This window comes from Macaca thibetana, chromosome 3, assembly GCF_024542745.1.
Source record: "Macaca thibetana thibetana isolate TM-01 chromosome 3, ASM2454274v1, whole genome shotgun sequence".
Lineage (NCBI taxonomy): Eukaryota > Metazoa > Chordata > Mammalia > Primates > Cercopithecidae > Macaca > Macaca thibetana.
In genome coordinates this window covers 11,848,079-11,868,526 of record NC_065580.1, presented here as the reverse complement: position 1 = coordinate 11,868,526, position 20,448 = coordinate 11,848,079, and the positions used below count along the sequence as shown (strand labels likewise).

Below are 20,448 nucleotides of genomic sequence, written 5' to 3'. Positions count from 1 at the left end.
AGATATCCGTGTCCAATGTAGAGAAAAAACAAACAATGGTGCCCAATTCTCCATTCCAAATGCAAGGAAGTAATAAGAAATTTGAGACAGACTGATTCCTAAGAATAAATGTTAAGAAGTTTCTGAAAATTAAGTTGGTTGTAAACTCTGAATACTACAACAAAGTTTACTAAAATTGTGGTGAAATATAAAAACCATTAGGAAAAAAAAATGAGAATAGCATAAAAGATCACATTCCAAGTGCCTTCATTGTTATATCAAAGAAAGCAACTTTTTGAATAAAATATATACTTAAAATCATGAGGAATTATCATTAAGGAATAAAACATTTAAGTCTCATAATCTGTTAGAGATTTAAAAATTTTACTATTTTGGGCTAAATGCTAGATTCCTAAATTAAGATTTGAAGCATATAACCCATTGAATTTATATTACTAATTTTGTAATTAAAGTAAAATGTTCAACTGATAGAGCTTTTATGAGCATTTTTATCAATACTCTCCATAAAACCTCCTTTTAAAAAAAAACAGTAAATCAAAAGAAGGAATAGAATAAAAACAAAGGACTGTCAATTTTTCAAGAAAAACACTTATTTAATTCTCATTTATTCTTTGCAGACACCTGTTGGAAGTGGATGGTAACATAGGTGACTAAACTAATTTTTTTGTTTGTTTGTTTTAGGGGCTGATGTTATCAACTTTGATGGCCATGTTGTGTTACCATATAGATTCAGAAACAAGAAGATGAAAACACTGAAAGATGTCATTGCCTTGAAATTTAAGACGTCTGAAAGCGAAGGAGTAATCTTGCACGGAGAAGGACAGCAAGGAGATTACATTACCTTGGAACTGAAAAAAGCCAAGCTGGTCCTCAGTTTAAACTTAGGTATGTTCTGATTCTCAGTACTATTCTTTCCATTATGGATGTTCCCATTAGGAAAACGTTCATGTTGCTCAATTCTTTAAAATGTAAATTATAAAAAGAGCTCATATTATGTTGTCAATTCATTCTTAATGTATAACCGTTGGTACATAATGAAATACCTATTCATTCAAAAAATATTTATTAAACACCTCTGCTATACAAGGTGCTATACTAGTCTTTGGCCTATAGCAGGGAACAAGTAGACAAGATCCTTAAGCTCATTAAGTTTATGACCTAATGGAGGTATCAGACAATATAGCATTTATTATTCTTATTTTAAAACAACTAAGCAAACATGAGTGACTTCAAATAATAAATATGAACCAGTTGAGAAGATTAATATCATAAAGGGAATAGGTTAATATGTCCTGTTCAAAGGCAACGGGGCCAATATTGGAAAGTGTAGTGACGAAAGCCTGCTCTGAGGAGAAAATATTTAAGATGAGATCTGAGTGATGAAAAGGAATTAGCCATGAAAACATGAGAGAAATGGGATTACATAGGAAGAGAACATTGAAGACAAAAAGCATGCTCAAGAACCAGGAAGGATGACGCTGTGCATAAATGCTGTGGGTTGTTAAGACAAAAGATGAAATCCAAGAGGTGGAAATTGCCCAAATCCTGTGGGATCCTGCATGGCATGCCAAATTGTTTAGATATTATTTTTAAGAATAGGAAGCTGTTGGAAGGCATTAAACTGTCTGGCTTTATCATCTTATTTTTAACAAGTGCATTGAGACTTCAAGAATTACTTGTGTAGATATGAGAGTCGCAGCAGAACTTCTGCACAGTTTGGGTGAGAGATAGTACTGCTTGTATGAGGTGGTTATCAGGGGAGATACAGAGAAATATTTCAATTAAGGAAATTATTTTAGTGGTACATTCAGCATGACTTATGACGGGTTGGATATAGCGTAAGAAGAAAAGAGTAGAAATAAAGAATGAGCCCTAGGATTTGGGTTTCAGCACCAAATGGACATTAGTGTCATTTTCAGAAATAGAGAAGACTTTAGGAGGAACTCTAGAGATCAGTTTGGACATGGATAATTCTGCTTATTAAACATCTAAGTAGAACTTTCTATTATGGAAGTTGAGAAACAAGACTGAGAGAAGACTAAAATGGAGACTAAGTAGTCGTGAATAGTGAGTAGGAGAAAATGAAGAAAGTGTAGTATCACAGAAATCAAGGACACAAAAGTGGTTGTCAACTGTTGAATTCCTCTAAATGTCACGTAAGATGAAGATGGAGAGGCAAATATTGGGCTTAATAGCATGGAGGTTACTGTTAATTTCCATTCAGTGGAATGGAAAAGACAAATTTTCTAGGTAAAGAAAGAATGAAAGGCATAAGTAAATATTTTGACTACAGTTAACTAGAGAGAAAGAACACAGAGAAATGAAATGTTGGCCGCTGAAAGATCTGAATTTAAAGAAGTTATTGTTTTATGTGGGGTTGTTGTTGTTTTTATTTTTTATTTTTTTTTTAATTTATTAACTTATTTTTGAGTCAGAGTCTCACTCTGTCACCCAGGCTGGAGTTCAGTGGCATGATCTCTGCTCACTGCCACCTCCACCTCCTGGGTTCAAGTGATACTCCTGCCTCAGCCTCCTGAGTAGCTAGGATTACATGCTCCCCACACCATGCCTGGCTAATTTTTGTATTTTTAGTAGAGAGAGGGTTTCACCATGTTGGCCAGGTTGGTTTCGAACTCCTGACCTCAAATGATCTGCCTGCCTTGACCTCCCAAAGTGCTGAGATTACAAGCATGAGCCACCATTCCTGAACCTGTTGTTGTTTTTTAATGGACAATAACAATGATGATGTAGCTAGGATTTACTTAAAGCTAAAGTGAAGATCTGCAATATTGGTACTGGCATTCAAAATTATAGTTTTGGCAGAGTAATGGTACCTCTTTCTCTTTTTTTTAAATTTAAGTTCATGGGTGCACGTGAAGGATGTGCAACTTTGTTACGTAGGTAAACGTGTTCCGTGATGGTTGTCTGCACAGATCATCCCATCACCTAGGTATTAAGGCCAGCATCCATTAGCTATTCTTCCTGATGCTCTCCTTCCTCCCCACCCAACCCTCTGACAGGCCCCACTGTGTGTTTTTCCTCCCCATGTGTTTATGTGTTCTCATCATTCAGCTCCCACTTATAAGTGAGAACATGTGGTATTTGGCTTTCTGTTCCTACATTAGTTTGCTGAGGACAATAGCCTCCAGCTCCATCCATGTCCTACAAAGGACAAGATCTCATTTCCTTTTATGACTGCATAGTATTCCATGGTGTATATGTGCCACATTTTCTTTGTCCAGTTTATCATTGATGGGCATTTAGGTTGATTTCATGACTTTGCTATTGTGAATAGTGCTGCAATGGACATATGTGTGCATGTATCTTTATAATAGAATGACTTATATTCTTTTGGGTTTTATACTCAGTAATGGAATTGCTGGATCAAATGGTATTTCTGCCTCTAGATCTTCGAGGAGTCTTCACACTGTCCTCCACAATGATTGAACTAATTTACCCTCCCACCATCAGCATAAAAGCTTTCCTTTTTCTCTGCAGCTTCACCAGTATCTGTTGTTTTTTGACTATTTAATAATAATCATTTTGAGATGATATCTCATTGCAGTTTTGATTTGCATTTCTCTAATGATCAGGGATGTAGAGCTTTTTATTCCTTGCTTGTTGGCCACATGCATATCTTTTTTTGAGAACTGTCTGTTCATGTACTTTGCCCACATTTTAATGGGGTTGTTTGTTTTTATCTTGTAAATTTGTTTAAGTTCCTTGTAGAAGCTGCATATTAGACCTTTGTCAGATGGATAGATTGCAAAACTTGTTTCCTATTCTGTAGTTTGTCTGTTCACTCTGATGATAGTTTCTTTTACTGTGCAGAAGCTCTTTAGTTTAATTATATCCCATTTGTCAATTTTTGCTTTTGTTGCAATTGCTTTTGGTATCTCCATCATGAAATCTTTGCCTTTGCCCATGTCCTGAATGGTATTGCCTAGATTTTCCTCTACGGTTTTTATAATTTTTGGTTTTATGTTTAAGTCTTTAATTCAGCTTCAGTTGATTTTGTATATGGTGTAAGGAAGGGGTCCAGTTTCAGTTTTCTGCATATGACTAGCCAGTTCCCCCATCTCCATTTATTCAATGAGAAATCCTTTCCCAATTGTTTATTTATGTCAGGTTTGTTGAAGATCAGATGGTTGTAGGTGTATGGTCTTATTTCTGAGTTCTATACTCTGTCCCATTGGTGTAGGTGTCTGTTCACACAAGTACCATGCTGTTTTTGTTACTGTGGCCTTACAGTATAGTTTGAAGTTGGGTAGTGTGATGCCTCCAGCTTTGTTCTTTTTACTTAGGATTGTGTTGGCCATTAGGCCCTTTTTGGGTTTCATGTAAATTTTAAAATAGTTTTTTAAAAATTCTTTGAAGAATGTCAGTGGTAGTTTTATGGGAATAGCATTGAATCTATGTATTGTTTTGGGCAGTATGGCCATTTTCATGATGTTGATTATTCCTATCCTTCCTATCCATGAGCATGGAATGTTTTTCCATTTATTTATGTCATCTCTGATTTCTTTGAGCAGAGGTTTGTAGCTTTTAACAAGGTCCTTCACTTCCCTTGTTAGCTGTGTCCTAGGTATTTTATGTTATTTTCAGTAATTGTGAAGGGTGGTTCATTCGTAATTTGACTCTCTGATTGCTTGTTGTTGGTTTATAGGAATGCTTATGATTTTTGCACATTGATTTTGTATCCTGAGACTTTGCTGATGTTGCATATCAGCTTAAGAATCTTTTTGGCTAAGATGATGAGGTTTTCTAGGTATAGGATCATGACATCTGCAAAGATAATCTGATTTCCTCTCTTCCTATTTGAATACCCTTTATTTCTTTCTCTTCACTGATAGCCCTGGTCAGGATAGCCAATACTATGTTGAATAGTCACGGTGAGAGAGGGCATCCTTGTCTTGTGCCAGTTTTCAAGGGGAATGCTTCCAGCTTTTGCCCATTCAGGATGATACTAGCTGTGGGTTTGTCATAGATGACTCTTATTATTTTGAGGTATATTCCTTCAAAACCTAGTTAACTGAGAGTGTTTAATATGAAGGGATGTTAAATTTTATTGAAGTACTTTTCTGCATCTACTGAGATAATCATGTGGTTTTTGTCTTTATATCTATTATGTGATTAATCACATTTACTGATTTGTGTATACTGAACCAACCTTGCATCTCAGGGATGAAGCCGACTTGATTGCAGCAGATACACTTTTTGATGTGCTGCTGGATTCAGTTTGCCAGTACTTTGCTGAGGATTTTTGCATAGATGTTCATCAAAAATATTGGCGTGAAGTTTTTGTTGTTGTTGTTGTTGTTGTTGTGTCTCTGCCAGGTTTTGGCCTCATAGAATGTGTTAGAGAGGAGTCCTTCCTTTTAAATTTTTTGGAATAGTTTAAATAGGAATGGTATCAGCTCTTCTTTGGACCTCTAGTAGAACTCAGCTGTGAGTCTGTCTGGTCCTAGGCTCTTTTGGTTTATTTACTATGAAATTACTGCCTCATTTTCTGAAGTCATTATTGGTCTGGCTTAGGGAATCAATTTCTTTCTGATGTAGTCTTGGGAGGGTACATGTGTCCAGAAATCTATCCATTTCTTCTCGATTTTCTAGTTCATGTGCATAGAGGTGTTTATAGTATTTTCTGATGGTACGGAGAATAATATAAAAATTATAGAGACCTATAAACATATTTCTGTAGGGAAATACAAATGTATTTCTGTGGGGTCAGTGGTGATGCCCCCTTGTCACTTCTGGTTGTGTTTATTTGAAACTTCTCTCTTTTCGTCTTTATTAGTCTAGCTAATGGTCTATCTATTTTATTAATTATTTCAAAAAAACAGTGTATTAGTCCATTCTCACACTGCTGTAAAGAACTGCCCAAGACTGGGTAATTTATAAAGGAAAGAGTTTTAACTGACTTACAGTTTCACATGACTGGAGAGGCCTCAGGAAACTTACAATCATGGCTGAAGGGGAAGCAAACACATCATTCTTCACATGGCAGCAGGAGAGAGAAGTGCAGAGTGAAGTCAGGGAAAGCCCTTTATAAAACCATCAGATGTCATGAGAACTCACTCACTATGATGAGAACAGCAAGGGGGAACCACCCACATGATCTAATCACTTCCCATGAAGTCCCTTCCCCAACACATGGGGATTATAAATTGGATTACAATTCAAGATGAGATTTGGGTGGGGACACAGAACCAGCTCATAGTAACCAGCTCCTGGATTCATTGACTTTTGTGTTTTTGTTTTTGTTTTTTGAAGGATTTTTTTGTGTGTGTGTCTCTGTATTCCTTCAGTTTAGCTCTGATCTTGGTTATTTCTTGTCTTCTGCTAGCTTTGGGATTTGTTTGCTCTTGGTTCTCTAGTTCTTTTAGTTGTGATGTTAGGTTGCTAACTTAAGATACTTCTAGCTGTTTGATGTGGGCATTTAGGGCCATAAATTTCCCTCTTAACACAGTTTTAGCTGCATCCCAGAGATTCTGGTACTTTGTATCTTTGTTCTCATTAGTTTCAAAGAAAATCTTGATTCCTCCCTTAGTTTTATTATTTACCCAAGAGTCACTAAGGAGCAAGTTGTTCAGTTTCCATGTAGTTGTGTGGTTTTAAGTGAATTTCTTAATCTTAAGTTCTAATTTGATTGTGCTGTGGTCTGAGAGACTCTTTGTTATGATTTTGGTTCTTTTTCATTTGCAGTGGAGTGTTTTACTTTCAATTATGTCATCAATGTTAGAGCAAGTGCCATGTGGTGATGAGAAGTATGCATATTCTGGTGTTTTGGGGTGGAGAATTCTGTATATATCTATCAGGTCTACTTGATCCAAAGCTGAGTTGAAGTCCTGGATGTCTTTGTTAATTTTCTGCCTTGACGATCTGTCTAATATTATCAGTGGGGTATTAAAGTCTCCCATTTTTATTGTGTGGGGATCTAAGTCTTTTTGAAGACCTCTAAGAACTTGCTTTATGAATCTGGGTGCTCCAGTACTGGGTGCATATATATTTATGACAGTTAACTCTTCTTGTTGAATTTAACCTTTTACCATTATTTAATGCCCTTCTTTGTGTTTTTTGATTTTTGGTGGTTTAAAGTCTGTTTTGTCAGAAACTATGATTGCAACCCCTGCTTTTCTCTGTTTTCCATTTGCTTCTTAAATTTTTCTCCATCCCTTTATTTTGAGCCTATGTGCATGTTTGCATGCGAGATGGGTCTCGTAAAGACAGCATACTATTGGGTCTTGACTCTTTATCCAGCTTGCCTCTGTGTCTTTTAATTGGGTCATTTAGCCCTTTTACATTTAAGGCTAGTATTGTTATGTGTGGATTTGATTCTGTCATCATGATGCTAGCTGGTTAGTTTGCAGACTTGTTTATGCAGTTGCTTCATAGTGTCACTGGTCTGTGTATTTTGGTGTGTTTCTGTAGTGGCTGGTAATGGGTTTTCCTTTTTATATTTAGTGCTTCCTTCAGGAGCTCTTGCAAGGCAGGTCTGGTGGTAACAAATTCCCTGAGCATTTTCTTGTCTGAAAAGGATCTTATTTCTCCTTCACTTAAGAAGCTTAGTTTGACTGGATGTGAAGTTCTGGGTTGGAAATTCTTTTCTTTAAGAATATTGAATATTGGTCCCCAATCTCTTCTAGATTATAGGGTTTCTGCTGAGAGATCCGCTGTTAGTCTGATGGGCTTACCTTTGTAGGTGACCTCGCCTTTTGGCCTTTCTCTCTGTATGACTTTAACATTTTTTCTTTCATTTCAACCTCAGAGAATCTGATGATGATGTGTCTTGGGGATGATCTTCTCATGGAGTATCTTACTGAGGTTCTCTGCATTTCCTGAATTTGAATGTTGGCCTTCTTGCTAGGTTGGGGAAGTTCTCCTGGATCATATCCTGAAGTATGTTTTCCAATTTGGTTCCATTCTCCCTGTCTCTCTCAGGTACCCCAATCAGTTGTAGGTGTAGTCTCTTTATATAATCCCATATTTCTCGGAGGTTTGGTTCATTCCTTTTCATTATTTTTTTCTCTATCCTTGTCTGCCTGTCTTATTTCACAAAGATAGTCTTCAAGCTCTGAGATTCCTTCCTCTGCTTTGCTTGTCCTGCTATTAATACTTGTGATTGCATTGTGAAGTTCTCACAATGTGTTTTTCAGCTCTAACAGGTCAATTATGTTCCTCTCTAAACTGGGTCTTCTGGCTATCAGATCCCATATTGTTTTATCATGATTCTTATCTTCTTTGCATGGTGTACCACATGCTCCTTTACCTCAGTGAAGTTTGTTATTACCCACCTTCTGAAGCCTATTTCTGTCGTTTCAGCCATCTCAGCATCAGTCTAGTTCTGAGCCCTCCTGGAGAGGTGTTGCAGTCATGTGGAGGAAAAGGGGCATTCTGGCTTTTGATTTTTTAGCATTTTTGCATTGATTGCTTCTCATTTTTGTGGGTTTATCTACTTCAATGTTTGAAGTTGTTGATTTGGGATGGGGTTTTGTGGGATTTGTTGTTGTTGTTTTCTGTTTGTTTGCTTTTTTTAATAGCCCTGTTGAAGTCTGGCCACTCATCCATAGGGCTATTGTGATTTGCTGGGAGTCCACTCCAGACCCTAGTTGCTTCAATTTTTCCTGGAACTAGAGGTATAATATTATCAATGAAGGCTGCAGGACAGCAAAATGGCAGCCTGCTCCTTTCCCTAGAAGTTTCATCCTAGGGATATACTGACCTATTGTTGGCCCAAATGTGCCTGGAGACGCGGCTGGAGAACCCTGTTGGGAGGTCTCACTCAGGAGAAATGAGATCAGGGATCAACTTTAAAAAGCAGTCTGGCTGCTTTTCAATAGAGCTGCTGTGTGCTGTATTGGAGATTTCTTCAGCCTCTAATCGGTTTGGACTCTCCAAGGCCCATAGGCTGGACTCGCTGAGAAGCCTGAATGTCCAAGTTGGTGACCTGCCCCACCCCTCAGGCACTTTGTCCCATGGAGAACAGAGGCAAGGGTGGCCAGAGGCCACAGCTGGGAGGACCTGCCCTGTGAGGGAGTGGATTGGGGGATGGGGCACTTAAAGAAGCAGTCTGGCCATGCCTTCACAAAGCAGCTGTGTTGTGGTGGGGAACGGCCTTTTTCCCCATCAGCTTGGACTCTCCAAAGCCCACAGGCTGTGGAATGACTGAATCGTCCAACATACCCAGGTGGTGACCCTCCCTTCCCTTGGTCACTCCATCCCAGGGATAGAAAATAGCTCTGTCATGCAGGCAGGTGTGGCTGGAGGGCCCCAGCTGGGAGGTCCCACCCAGTAGGAGGAATGGATCAGGGCTCTGCTTAAAGAAGCAGTCTGACCACGATCTGGCAAAGCCACTGTGTTACGCTTCGGGGAACCCTTCCTCCTCATCTGGACCCTTTGGACTCTCCACAGCCCACAGGCTAGAATGGCCCAGTCGACCAAATAGCAGAGATGGTGTCGGTACCTCCCCTCAAGGTTCCGTCTGGTCTCAGGCAGGCTTTGCCCTCTTGCCAGTGGCTGGCTGAAATTCCAAGCCAGTGGGTCTTATCTTGTAGGGTGCCATGGAAATAGGGCCCGCAGAACTGTGCTACTCAGCTCCCTGGATTCTGCCCCCTTCCTAGGGGTATGTGCAGACCTCCCACCTTGTCTGAGTTACAGACACCTTTGTTGGAAATCCCAGGGTGGAGTTTGTAAAGCTCCACTCTGTCTCTCTGCATGGTTGAGCGGTTGCTCTGCCAAGACTCCACACAGCTGTGTGTGTCAGGCCCAAGGCTCTGGTGTCATGGGCTCACAAGGAGATCTCCTAATCTGTGAGTTGCAAGTATCCACGGGAGAAGCATGGTTTCTTGGGGTCACGTGGTCACTCACTGCTTCCCTTGGCAGGGGTTGGGGGTTCCCTTGGCTCCGTGTCGCTCCTGGGTAGGCCGTAGCCCCATCCTGCTTTTCTTCATTCTCCATGTGTGAAGTTGTTTCCCTAATCCATCTCAGTGTGAGAAGCTGAATATTTCAGTTGAAAGTGCTATCTTTACTCATTCCTTTCATTCCTCTCCTTGAGCGCTGCAGACTTCAGCTGCTTCTAATCAGCCATCTTGGCCCCTATCTCACCTGTTTCTCTTGACTAGTTAAAAATTCTGGGCTATTTGACTTATTTGTCAATTACCAATTTGAGTGGTCCAAACATTCCTGAATATGACTTGTATCCCATGTATTAACTTTTATTACTTTGAAATTCAGTATTATACTAAAAATTGCAACTCCACTCAGGTTATTTTTATTGGTAATGATACATTACCTTAAAGATGTACCCTTGATTATAAAACTTTTGACATTAAAGATCTGATCCGATAGACACAATAAATAGCTTCTATAACAAAGAAGAAAAGTCACACAAAATTCTGTATCACTTAGTTACATAAAATGTTATTTTTTACATTAAAATAAAAGTAACATTAAAATGCATGCAAAACCTGGGAAGATACAAATGTCAAATATACTGGTTTAGTATCAATCATGAATAAGAAATTATACCACTACATAATAATGCCAAGACATTAGGAGAAAATAGAGGCCAATGATATACAAGATAAGTCATAAAAGAAAAAAATATAAACACCTAATGCTTATTTTTGGTCAACTAAGTAAATACATTTTAAAGTGATATATCAGTGTTGGTGAGTATTTGACAAAAAGGATCCTCTGTATTGTTCTGCAAGTCAGAAAATATTTTCAGGAAAATAACTAGACAATATGTCTTTGAACATTTGAAATCTCTTACAATACAGTATTTTGGTCCAAAAATCATAAGGTAAAAAGAGAAATAACCACTAGGATTTAAGTCCAAATATGTAATTTGCAACATTAATTACAATGTCAAAAATTGGGAAAAAATTAAACACATAGAAATATGTTGATAGCATTTAAAATGTCTGTGCTAACTTTTAATTGTATGAGGAGATATTATATAATATTAAACAAAACCTGTAGGATATAAAATCTATCAATCTATCAATCTAATTAAATATATGTAGTCATGTGTCACTTTAAAATGAGGATGCATTCTGAGAAATTCTGTGTGAGTTTCAACACTTTGTAAACACAAGAGTATACAAAGACAAACATAAATTGTGTAGCTTACTACACACCTAGGCTATATGGTAGAGCCTATTGCTCCTAGTGTACAAATCTGTATAGCATGTTACTGTACAGAATACTTTAGTCCACTGTGTAAAAAACTGGTAAGTATTTGCATGTCAAACAATCCAATGGATACAATGAAAATACAGTATTAAATTTGATGTTACCACCATTACATATGAAGTCCATCATTGAAAGAAATGTCATCATGTGGTACATGACTGTTTGTGGAAAATATATGGAAGGAAATAGACCAAATTATTTTTAGAGGTGGAAATATTTTTACATTACATTTCACTTGTTTCTTCATAATATTCTCTACTTGTAATAAGGAACGTGTATTCATTGTGCTACCGGGGGAAAATAGCCCGAAATTATTTTTAAAACAAAACCCAATAGAGGAAAAGAAGGAAGAGGGGGGAGAGTAACCAGAAACAAAATATGTGTACTTCCATAAAACATGCACACAAAATATGCACACATGCACATGTGTGTGCACACATTAAAATATTGTTTAATATTATATAATATCTCCCCATACAATTAAAAGTTAGCACAGACATTTTAAATGCTATCAACATATTTCTGTGTGTTTAGTTTTTTCCCAATTTTTGACATTGTAATTAATGTTTCAAATTACATATTTGGACTTAAATTGCAGTTGAATTATATCTAAAGATGTTTATTTTTTCAAACTTTTCATTTTTTATCCCAAACGAAACATGTAGAGTAACCTTTTAAAATCAACTGTGTCTTATAGTGGTGTGACATTACTGTTTTCAAAGAAATAACTGACTATGTGACCTTACCAAAAAAAGTTTATTAGCTTTACACTGGAAAGCAGTTTACTGACTGACTGGAATTTACAACAGCCAGAGAGAAATATGCACTCAAATATCTACTGCCATTCTTTAATGCGGTTACCTAAATATTAGATGTATCTGCCTGCTGCTCAGTCTTCTAGTGTAAATATTTAAATAAAACTCAATGTGACCTTTTCACTAAGATAGTTCTGAATTTTCTTTCTTTCTCTTCCTCTTCCTCCTCTTTTCCCTCTCCTTTTCCTTGTTTCATTTTACACATATACACTGATTTACCATCACACATCAACATTTTATTTCATCACCATAAATGAAGAAAAGATGTTCTAGGAAGATAATAGAAAATGTAAGGTATGGGGGCATTAGCATACAAAGGGAGAAAGGAAGGAAAGAAGGAAGAGGGAGAGAGGGAAGGAAGGACAAGGGAGGGAGAGAGGGAAGGAAGGACAAGGAAGGAAGGAAGGAAGGAAGGAAGGAAGGAAGGAAGGAAGGAAGGAAGGAAGGAAGGAAGGAAGGAAGGAAGGAAGGAAGGAAGGGAGGGAGGGAGGGAGGGAGGGAGGGAGGCAAAGGAAAGGAAGAGAGGAAAGAAAGAGAGGAAGGAAGGAAGGAAGGAAGGAGGAAAGGAAAAGAAAGGAAAGGAAAGGGGAAAGGACAAAGGAAAGGAAAGGAAAGGAAAGGAAGAATTTAATGTGACAGTCAATTGTTTATCTCTTATTTCCATTATGTTATTTATTCTGAAATCCTATTATATTTTTATAGTGATTAATTTTGCCTCACCATAAAAAGCAATACGTGTTAGACAACATAGATGAAACAAAATATGTAAACTGTATCCAGGGGCGACCTTAATAAACATGTTGGATTCTAACAATCTTTTACTTGTATTTATAGTTGTGTTGCTATGGAGATCTTATTTCAAAACTAAATACTACATATATAATTCTTAATGTTATCATTTTAATTAAAAGATAAGAAGTAAATTTTCTATGCCATTAACAATCACATAGTGTTCTCTTTACAACAATGGCTTTTGGAGTCAACAAAAATTAAAAATGGTCACGCTGTGTGGTCTTAATAATAATTATAACAGTAATAAAAGATTAACAGGTAACAGTTATGTTCACTATATGCCAGAAAGTGTATTAAATTCTTTGCCTATAGTAACTCATTTAATCCTCAAGCAACCTTACAAAGCAGGTACTATTATCTTCCCTATTGTATATATGAGAAAATGGAGACCAAGCATTCTCAACTTGCCCTGGACCCCAAGCTAACAGTGGAGCCAGCATCAGAACCCAGCAGACTTGTGTAAAAGCCCACGTGGCACTGACTTTATAACAAACCTACCAAAATTTAGCAGAATTCATTGCACAGTCATAAAACACTCATTTTCCCCCTTTTTAAAAAAGTACTTTTTTTCCATCTTTAATAACTTGTATGTACTTTGAACATAAAGTATTTTTAAGTGTCATTACTTACTGGTATCCCAGGTTAACTCAAATGGATAGAGCTTTGATGCAATGTCAGCCTCTAGGGGCAGTAAATGAAAGACCTTCTGCTTCACAGTGTTGGCCAGAGTGTCATTGCGTTGTTTCTTTTTAACTCCTGTGTACGCAGGAAGCAACCAGCTTGGCCCCATATATGGCCACACATCAGTGATGACCGGAAGTTTGCTGGATGACCACCACTGGCACTCCGTGGTCATTGAGCGCCAGGGGCGGAGCATTAACCTCACGCTGGACAGGAGCATGCAGCACTTCCGCACCAACGGAGAGTTTGACTACCTGGACTTGGACTACGAGGTACACATGATGACGCAGAAATTGTGATAAAACGTCGGGCAACTGCGTCACTCTCCTACTGTACTGTATTATTGTTAACTATATTACGACTTACACCATTTTTATTTTCTTCTCTAAACAAAAAGACACTGACAATTTTAAAAACCGAATTAATTTGTTTCATTTTATTTCTAAATTTATAATCATGAATACTCAAAATATTATACAAATCTTAGTACTAAAGTAATAATTTTGAGAGGGACTGTGCTATCTAGGTCATTTAATAAATTCAGAATAAATTTAATTTGTAATCCTTTCATTTATAGTTAATCATGTTATCAATTCTTGAGAATGTGAAGTACATTATATACAGAGGGTTGTCTAATATTTATTATAAAGTATTGAATAAGAAATCCTAGTTTCTGGTTTATATTAAGTCATTTAGAAACACATGACTGTAGATGGGTCTTTTGTCAAGCTCTGTTTTCTCAGAGTCAATATCACAAAGCAATAAAGTAAAATATAGACTATTTTAAAACGATTGTCTATGAACAAAAAGACATATATTATCTTCTCAATAATTAGAGATTAAAAATAATCATTGATCATGTTTATATAAATAAAAATATATTCCCATAGCTTAAGAGTAGGTATATCATATTTTTAAATTATTTGGAGAGCAATTCAACCTTAAAATATCCATTAAAACTGTTAATCATATATGTAGGTGAGCTCTTTAAGATGTTTGTCGGCCAGGCACGGTGGCTCATGCCTGTAATCTCATCACTTTGGGAGGCTGATGCGGGTGGATCACAGGGTCAGGAGTTCGAGACCAGCCTGACCAACGTGGTGAAACTCCGTCTCTACTAAAAATACAAAAATTAGCCAGGTGTGGTGGCACGCGCCTGTAATCCCAGCTACTCAGGAGGCTGAGGCAGGAGAATCGCTTGAACCCGGGAAGTGGAGGTGGCACTGAGCCGAGATGTGCCCCTGCACTCCAGCCTGGGCAACAGAGTGAAACTCCGCCTCAAAAAAAAAAAAAAAAAAAAAAAAGAAAAAAGAAAAAAGAAAAAAAGATGTTTGTCACAGTATTATACATCCTAGGAGAAAAGGATAACACTAGACATACAAAAGCAGCAGAATGGTAAAATAAAAGGGATGCAATGCTATTACTTAGCTGTAAGTTTCCACACTTTCTTAGTTCACATAGCCCTTAGTGTCTTTGAACTTTTTTCCTCAGCAGTCCTGAGCCGTTAGGTCCAAACAACTTAACAATTTACATCCTGAGACTTTGGTAGCCATTTCGAGAAATAAACGTAAAATAAAAGTGAAAGTAGATTTTTATTTCATTCTTAAACAACAGCAATTATTACTAATGGGATGAATGCTATGTATGTTTATCAGAGTGGGGATCAGATTTGCCACTGGCATCCTAATTTTCTGTTCCACTTTTAACTTACATGATACTCTGTCTAAATCAGAGTAATGACCAAATCCAAAAAGCACATAATTAAAAGGAATGACACATTATCTAATACTGGAACAGTAAACTACTTTCAGCTAGAGTTTCACACAATGTCCAAAAGGTGTCAAATATTGTTGTGTTTTCTTTAAAAATTTCAAACATACTATGGCACCCCTATTAGTTTTATGCACCATCTTCATGTTCCTTGGCCCCCAGTTTTGAAATTGGGGGTGTATTCATGTATATATGTGTGTATTATGTATATTTATGTATAATTTTTTAATGATATGGAATATGCGGCTGGGCGCGGTGGCTCAAGCCTGTAATCCCAGCACTTTGGGAGGCCGAGACGGGCGGATCACGAGGTCAGGAAATCGAGACCATCCTGGCTGACATGGTGAAACCCCGTCTCTACTAAAAAAGTACAAAAAACTAGCCGAGCGAGGTGGCGAGCGCCTGTGGTCCCAGCTCCTCAGGAGGCTGAGGCAAGAGAACGGCGTGAACCCGAGAGGTGGAGCTTGCAGTGAGCTGAGATCCGGCCACTACACTCCAGCCTGGGCGACAGAGCGAGACTCCATCTCAAAAAAAAAAAAAAAAAAAAAAGAATATGGAATATGCTTATCATAAAATAAATGGAAAACACAGGATTGATAGCTGTGTTTTCTATTTTATTTATGTTTAAATAGTTTCTATTTTTTTGCAATATGAATATATGATATATATTCCTAAATAAAAAATTAAGAATAGAATATGCTATATAAACACTGATGGAGACTTTATTAACATTAAATGAATTTAAGGTTATTGGAAAATATTGTATCCCTCCCCCCAAAAAAATCTCTTAAAAGCAAACTGATTGTTAAAAGAAAATGTATGTGAAAATCCCAGAAATTTCTATCTTCTCTAAGTTAGTATGTATCTTGGATCATGTGACTTATCTCCCAATGTATGAGAGATCTTAAAGATGATTCATCTTAAAGATTCATCCTCCGTTAATAAACTTTGAAGTACCATAGAAGAGGTGAAAATTCTGAAACATTTGGAATGAGGAAATATAATTCTAATTTTCAAAAAACGAAATTAAAAATTTGGGGTCATAAACCTTGTTGAGTGTGTGATGAAGTCTATGAATATTCATGCACACATAACACTTTCTATATTCGATCAGCAGTTTCATGGACACCTTGAAGCCCATCTATATACACTGCCATGTTTGAGAGCTGCAGAGATAGACTAAAATACCCAGAACTTACTTATTAGACAAAATCACTAGTAAGAAATTTAAATTAACTGACAAAGAATCAGGGTAGACTTAACATTTCTGGCTACTGTCAGATTACTGTCCCCTTAGAGACCGCAATTATTGGCATGAAATGTAATAAAAGTGGCTGTGCCTACCTTTATATTGCTATACTTTTCTCTTAATGGGAAGGGACTCCCTTTGCTTATTTGTTTAGAAAAAACCTCAGGGACTGGGCCAGGCACGGTGGCTCACGCCTGTAATCCCAGCACTTTGGGAGGCTGAGGCGGGTGGATCACCTGGGGTCAGGAGTTCAAGACCAGCCTGGCCAATGTGATGAAACCCCCATCTCTACTAAAAATACAAAAATTAGCCGGGCATGGTGGCGGGCGCCTGTAATCCCAGCTACTTGGGAGGCTGAGGCAGGAGAATCGCTTGAACCCAGGAGGCGGAGGTTTCAGTGAGACAAAATCATGCCATTGCATTCCAGCTTCGGCAACACGAGCGAAACTCCATCTTAAAAACAAAACAAAACAAAACGAAAAACAGACAAACAACAACAACAAAACACCTCAGGGACTATATTAGAGTAGAGTCAGTCTCTAGTTTTGTTGCACTTATCTCCTTGATATATCCACACACTAACTACACTCAAACCTCACAGACTGCATGAAAATTAGCTTCAAAGTTAAAATAATACAAATTATATAATGTTCATTACTGAACTATTTAAAGGCTTTGGCCTAAAGGAAGAGAAAGGTGGTCTTGTTATCTTCACAAAACCTGACGACTCAATGTCCTGCTTCCCCCAAATTATACTGCCTTTATTCTTCCAGAGTACACTAACGACAAAGGCATTGAGGCCCAAAGGTAGGGGTGTGCTGGTGGATGCTTAACAACCAGTTTTTTCCAGGGAGGAATGGTCAGAGGAATGCCCTGATATATAGCAGTTGTTAATTTTCATGGGGCAAATCCACCATGGTTGATTTCATGCTACCATATATGGAACTGAGCCGGGAATTGGGAAGAGGTGCCAAACAGCACACAATTATATGATATTTCCATCATATAGTTGCAATAAATGTAAATGACCTCAAGAACTTATATGAAAGTAAAGTGTAGAGATAAATTCTGAATCGTTATGAATGTTGTGTTTCATGTAATTTATTTAATTTATAGCTTATGTAGTGGAAGTTTTAATGATAGCTCTGCTTAACAGTTGGTTCTTGTGAACCAGTCTGAGGCGGATTCAGCACAGCACTGCTAGCGTAAGTTAAATATATTTACCACAATTCCTGGAGATGAACATCATGAAAGAAGTGATGGAATACAAGTTCACTCCTTCGATGTAACTCTATGTGGAATTTTTTTTTTTTTTTTTTTTTTTTTTGAGATGAAGTCTCACTCTATCACCAGGCTGGAGTGTCATGGCGTGATCCAGGTTCACTGCAACCTCCGCCTCCTGGGTTCAAGTCATTCTTCTGGCTCAGCCTCCCGAGTAGCCGGGACTACAGGTGCCCGCCACCTGCGCCTGGCTGATATTTTGTATTTTTAGTAGAGACGGGGTTTCACCGTGGTGGCCAGGATGGTCTCAATCTCCTGACCTCGTGATCCGCCTGCCTCGGCCTCCCAAAGTGCTGGGATTACAGGCGTGAGCCACTGCGCCTGGCCCTAATTTTTGTATTTTTAGTGGAGACGGGGTTTCACTATGTTGGACAGGATGGTCTCAATCTCTTGGCCCGGTGATCTGCCCACCTCGGCCTCCCAAAATGCTGGGATTAGAGGCTTAAGTCACCGCGCCCAGCCTATGTGGACGTTTTTTGTGACCTAGTCCTAAGAGTTTGTCTCATCCCCTCCTCTTGTAGCTGCGTACACTGCAGAAGTGAGCCAATCGTCACCTGCAATCAGTCTGCTAGCTACAGGGTGGCCCGAGACTGGTGTGGTGGTACACAGGTACACTTCACTTCATTTTTCCTCAGCAGAGCCAATAAAAAACAAAGGGCAGAGCAGCAAAATGGTGTTTGACCTAGATTCTCTCTGTTCTTCAGAGCACACCCACTGTGGATATTATGCCGTTATCTTTCGCAATACAGCTCTGCTAGGGAAGTAGAGGAATGAGTCTCTCTTGACCATTGCAGAACCACAGACTGGCTAGGAAGAAAATCAATCAGAGGAGAAGCCCGAGTTGGAATCTGTTTCTGCCCTTTAATGGTTGTGTGACAGTGGACAATTCATATTCCCCTTTGATGAAATGAATTTAATCGCATTCTTCACATAGGGTTATGTGAGGAGGCAACAGGAAGTAATAGAAAAAAATATATGTGAGTTAAGATTACATAGGCTACGTTTAATGGATGCACATTTATTCTGCTTTATGTAAAAGAATACTGGAGGCAGATGGCTCTAGGTTCAAATGGCCCCTCCACAATCTTCAAGATCACAGTCCTTTTTCATCCTGCTCTTCCTCTATCCCTGTTGCAAATCACTCCAAGACCACTGCTAACATTTCACTTTGCACTTCAGCTAGCAAGAAGGAAGAGAAGCAAGACTGTGCCCTCCCCTTTTTTTTTTTTGAGACAGAGTCTCGCTCTGTCACCCAGGCTGAAGTGCGGTGCCCGGATCTCAGCTCACTGCAAGCTCTGCCTCTCAGGTTTACGCCATTCTCCTGCCTCAGCCTCCCAAGTAGCTGGGACTACAGGCGCCCGCCACCTCGCCCGGCTAGTTTTTTGTATTTTTAGTAGAGACGGGGTTTCACCGTGTTAGCCAAGATGGTCTTGATCTCCTGACCTCGTGATCCGCCTGTCTCGGCCTCCCAAAGTGGTGGGAATACAGGCGTGAGCCACCGCGCCCGGCTGCCCTCCCCCTCTTAATGACAGTTCTTAAAATCACATACAGCCCTTCCACTAAAATATCATGAGACCAAAATTGGCTTCAAATAAGTTGATAATTTATTATACTGACTGGGAGCAATGTGCCCAGCTGAAAAGCATTGTTTTTTCCCTAATGAGGGTGGGAAGAAAGGATCCGTAGAGGTATCTTATAGTCCCTGCCACACTTTGTGAACACTTGAAAGCTAACAAAATAGTTAATGCAGTTATTTCTTTAGAGGCAAGGTTAGTGAGTGGCAAGAGCATTGATAACTGTATCATATGAGCCACAGGAATAATTGAATATTAATCGGACAACTGCAACAATATTTGTTACTATCAGCTTCATTAAAATGTCAGAAAATACTCTGTGGTCCAACCAGTTTACTTTACCAATGAGAATTTTTTTTGTATTTTTGTTTGTTTGTTTTGAGACGGAGTCTCTCTGTATGCCCAGGCTGGAGTGCAATGGCAGGATCTCAGCTCACGACAATCTCCGCCTCCCAGGTTCAAGCTATTCTCCTGTCTCAGCCTCTCAAGTAGCTAGGGTTACAGGCACGTGCCACCAAGCCCAGCTACTTTTGTATTTTTAGTAGAGATGGGGTTTCTCCATGTTGATCAGGCTGGTCTCGAACTCCTGATCTCAGGTGATCCACCCGCCTCGGCCTCCCAAAGTGCTGGGATTACAGGCGTGAGCCGCCGTGCCCGGCCCACCAGTGAGAATCTATAACTAGAAAGAATAAATGACAACCTAATATCCTATCATTAATTACCTTAGGAATTGGGGTCGGAACTTACTACTTGTTAGGATCTTTTAACTTGAGCCTGCATTCCTTTTCCAGAGCACCTTGATGAGTTGGACTGGTGCCTAGAGTTGCTGAAAGCAGAGAAACTGTAAGGATAATTTGAATCCCCTGAAGAAAGTGAAAGGTTCAAATTAAAGAAATATGCACACAGAGGAATATGTGTTTAATAATATTATACACTGATGATATTATTACTGTCAGTTGGGGAAAAATTGATGAAAAAGATTGTAAACAGAAGACATAGTACTCCATTTTAGTATCAAAAATGATTGCCTTTGGTGCTAGGTACACTTAGGTGGTACCTAATATGTTCATTTCAGTGCAAGTTGAAAACA

At 38.6% G+C, this 20,448-nt stretch overlaps 1 protein-coding gene across 1 annotated transcript in view; it reads left to right on the top strand.

Moving 5' to 3' along the window:
- CNTNAP2 (contactin associated protein 2) overlaps positions 1 to 20,448 on the top strand; it is a 2,243,420-nt gene that overhangs the window by 939,373 nt on the left and 1,283,599 nt on the right. The window contains exons 5-6 of the mRNA XM_050786136.1: positions 682 to 885; positions 13,572 to 13,756. Coding sequence (XP_050642093.1) covers positions 682 to 885; positions 13,572 to 13,756 — 389 coding nt within the window. The remainder of the gene's footprint in view (positions 1 to 681; positions 886 to 13,571; positions 13,757 to 20,448) is intronic.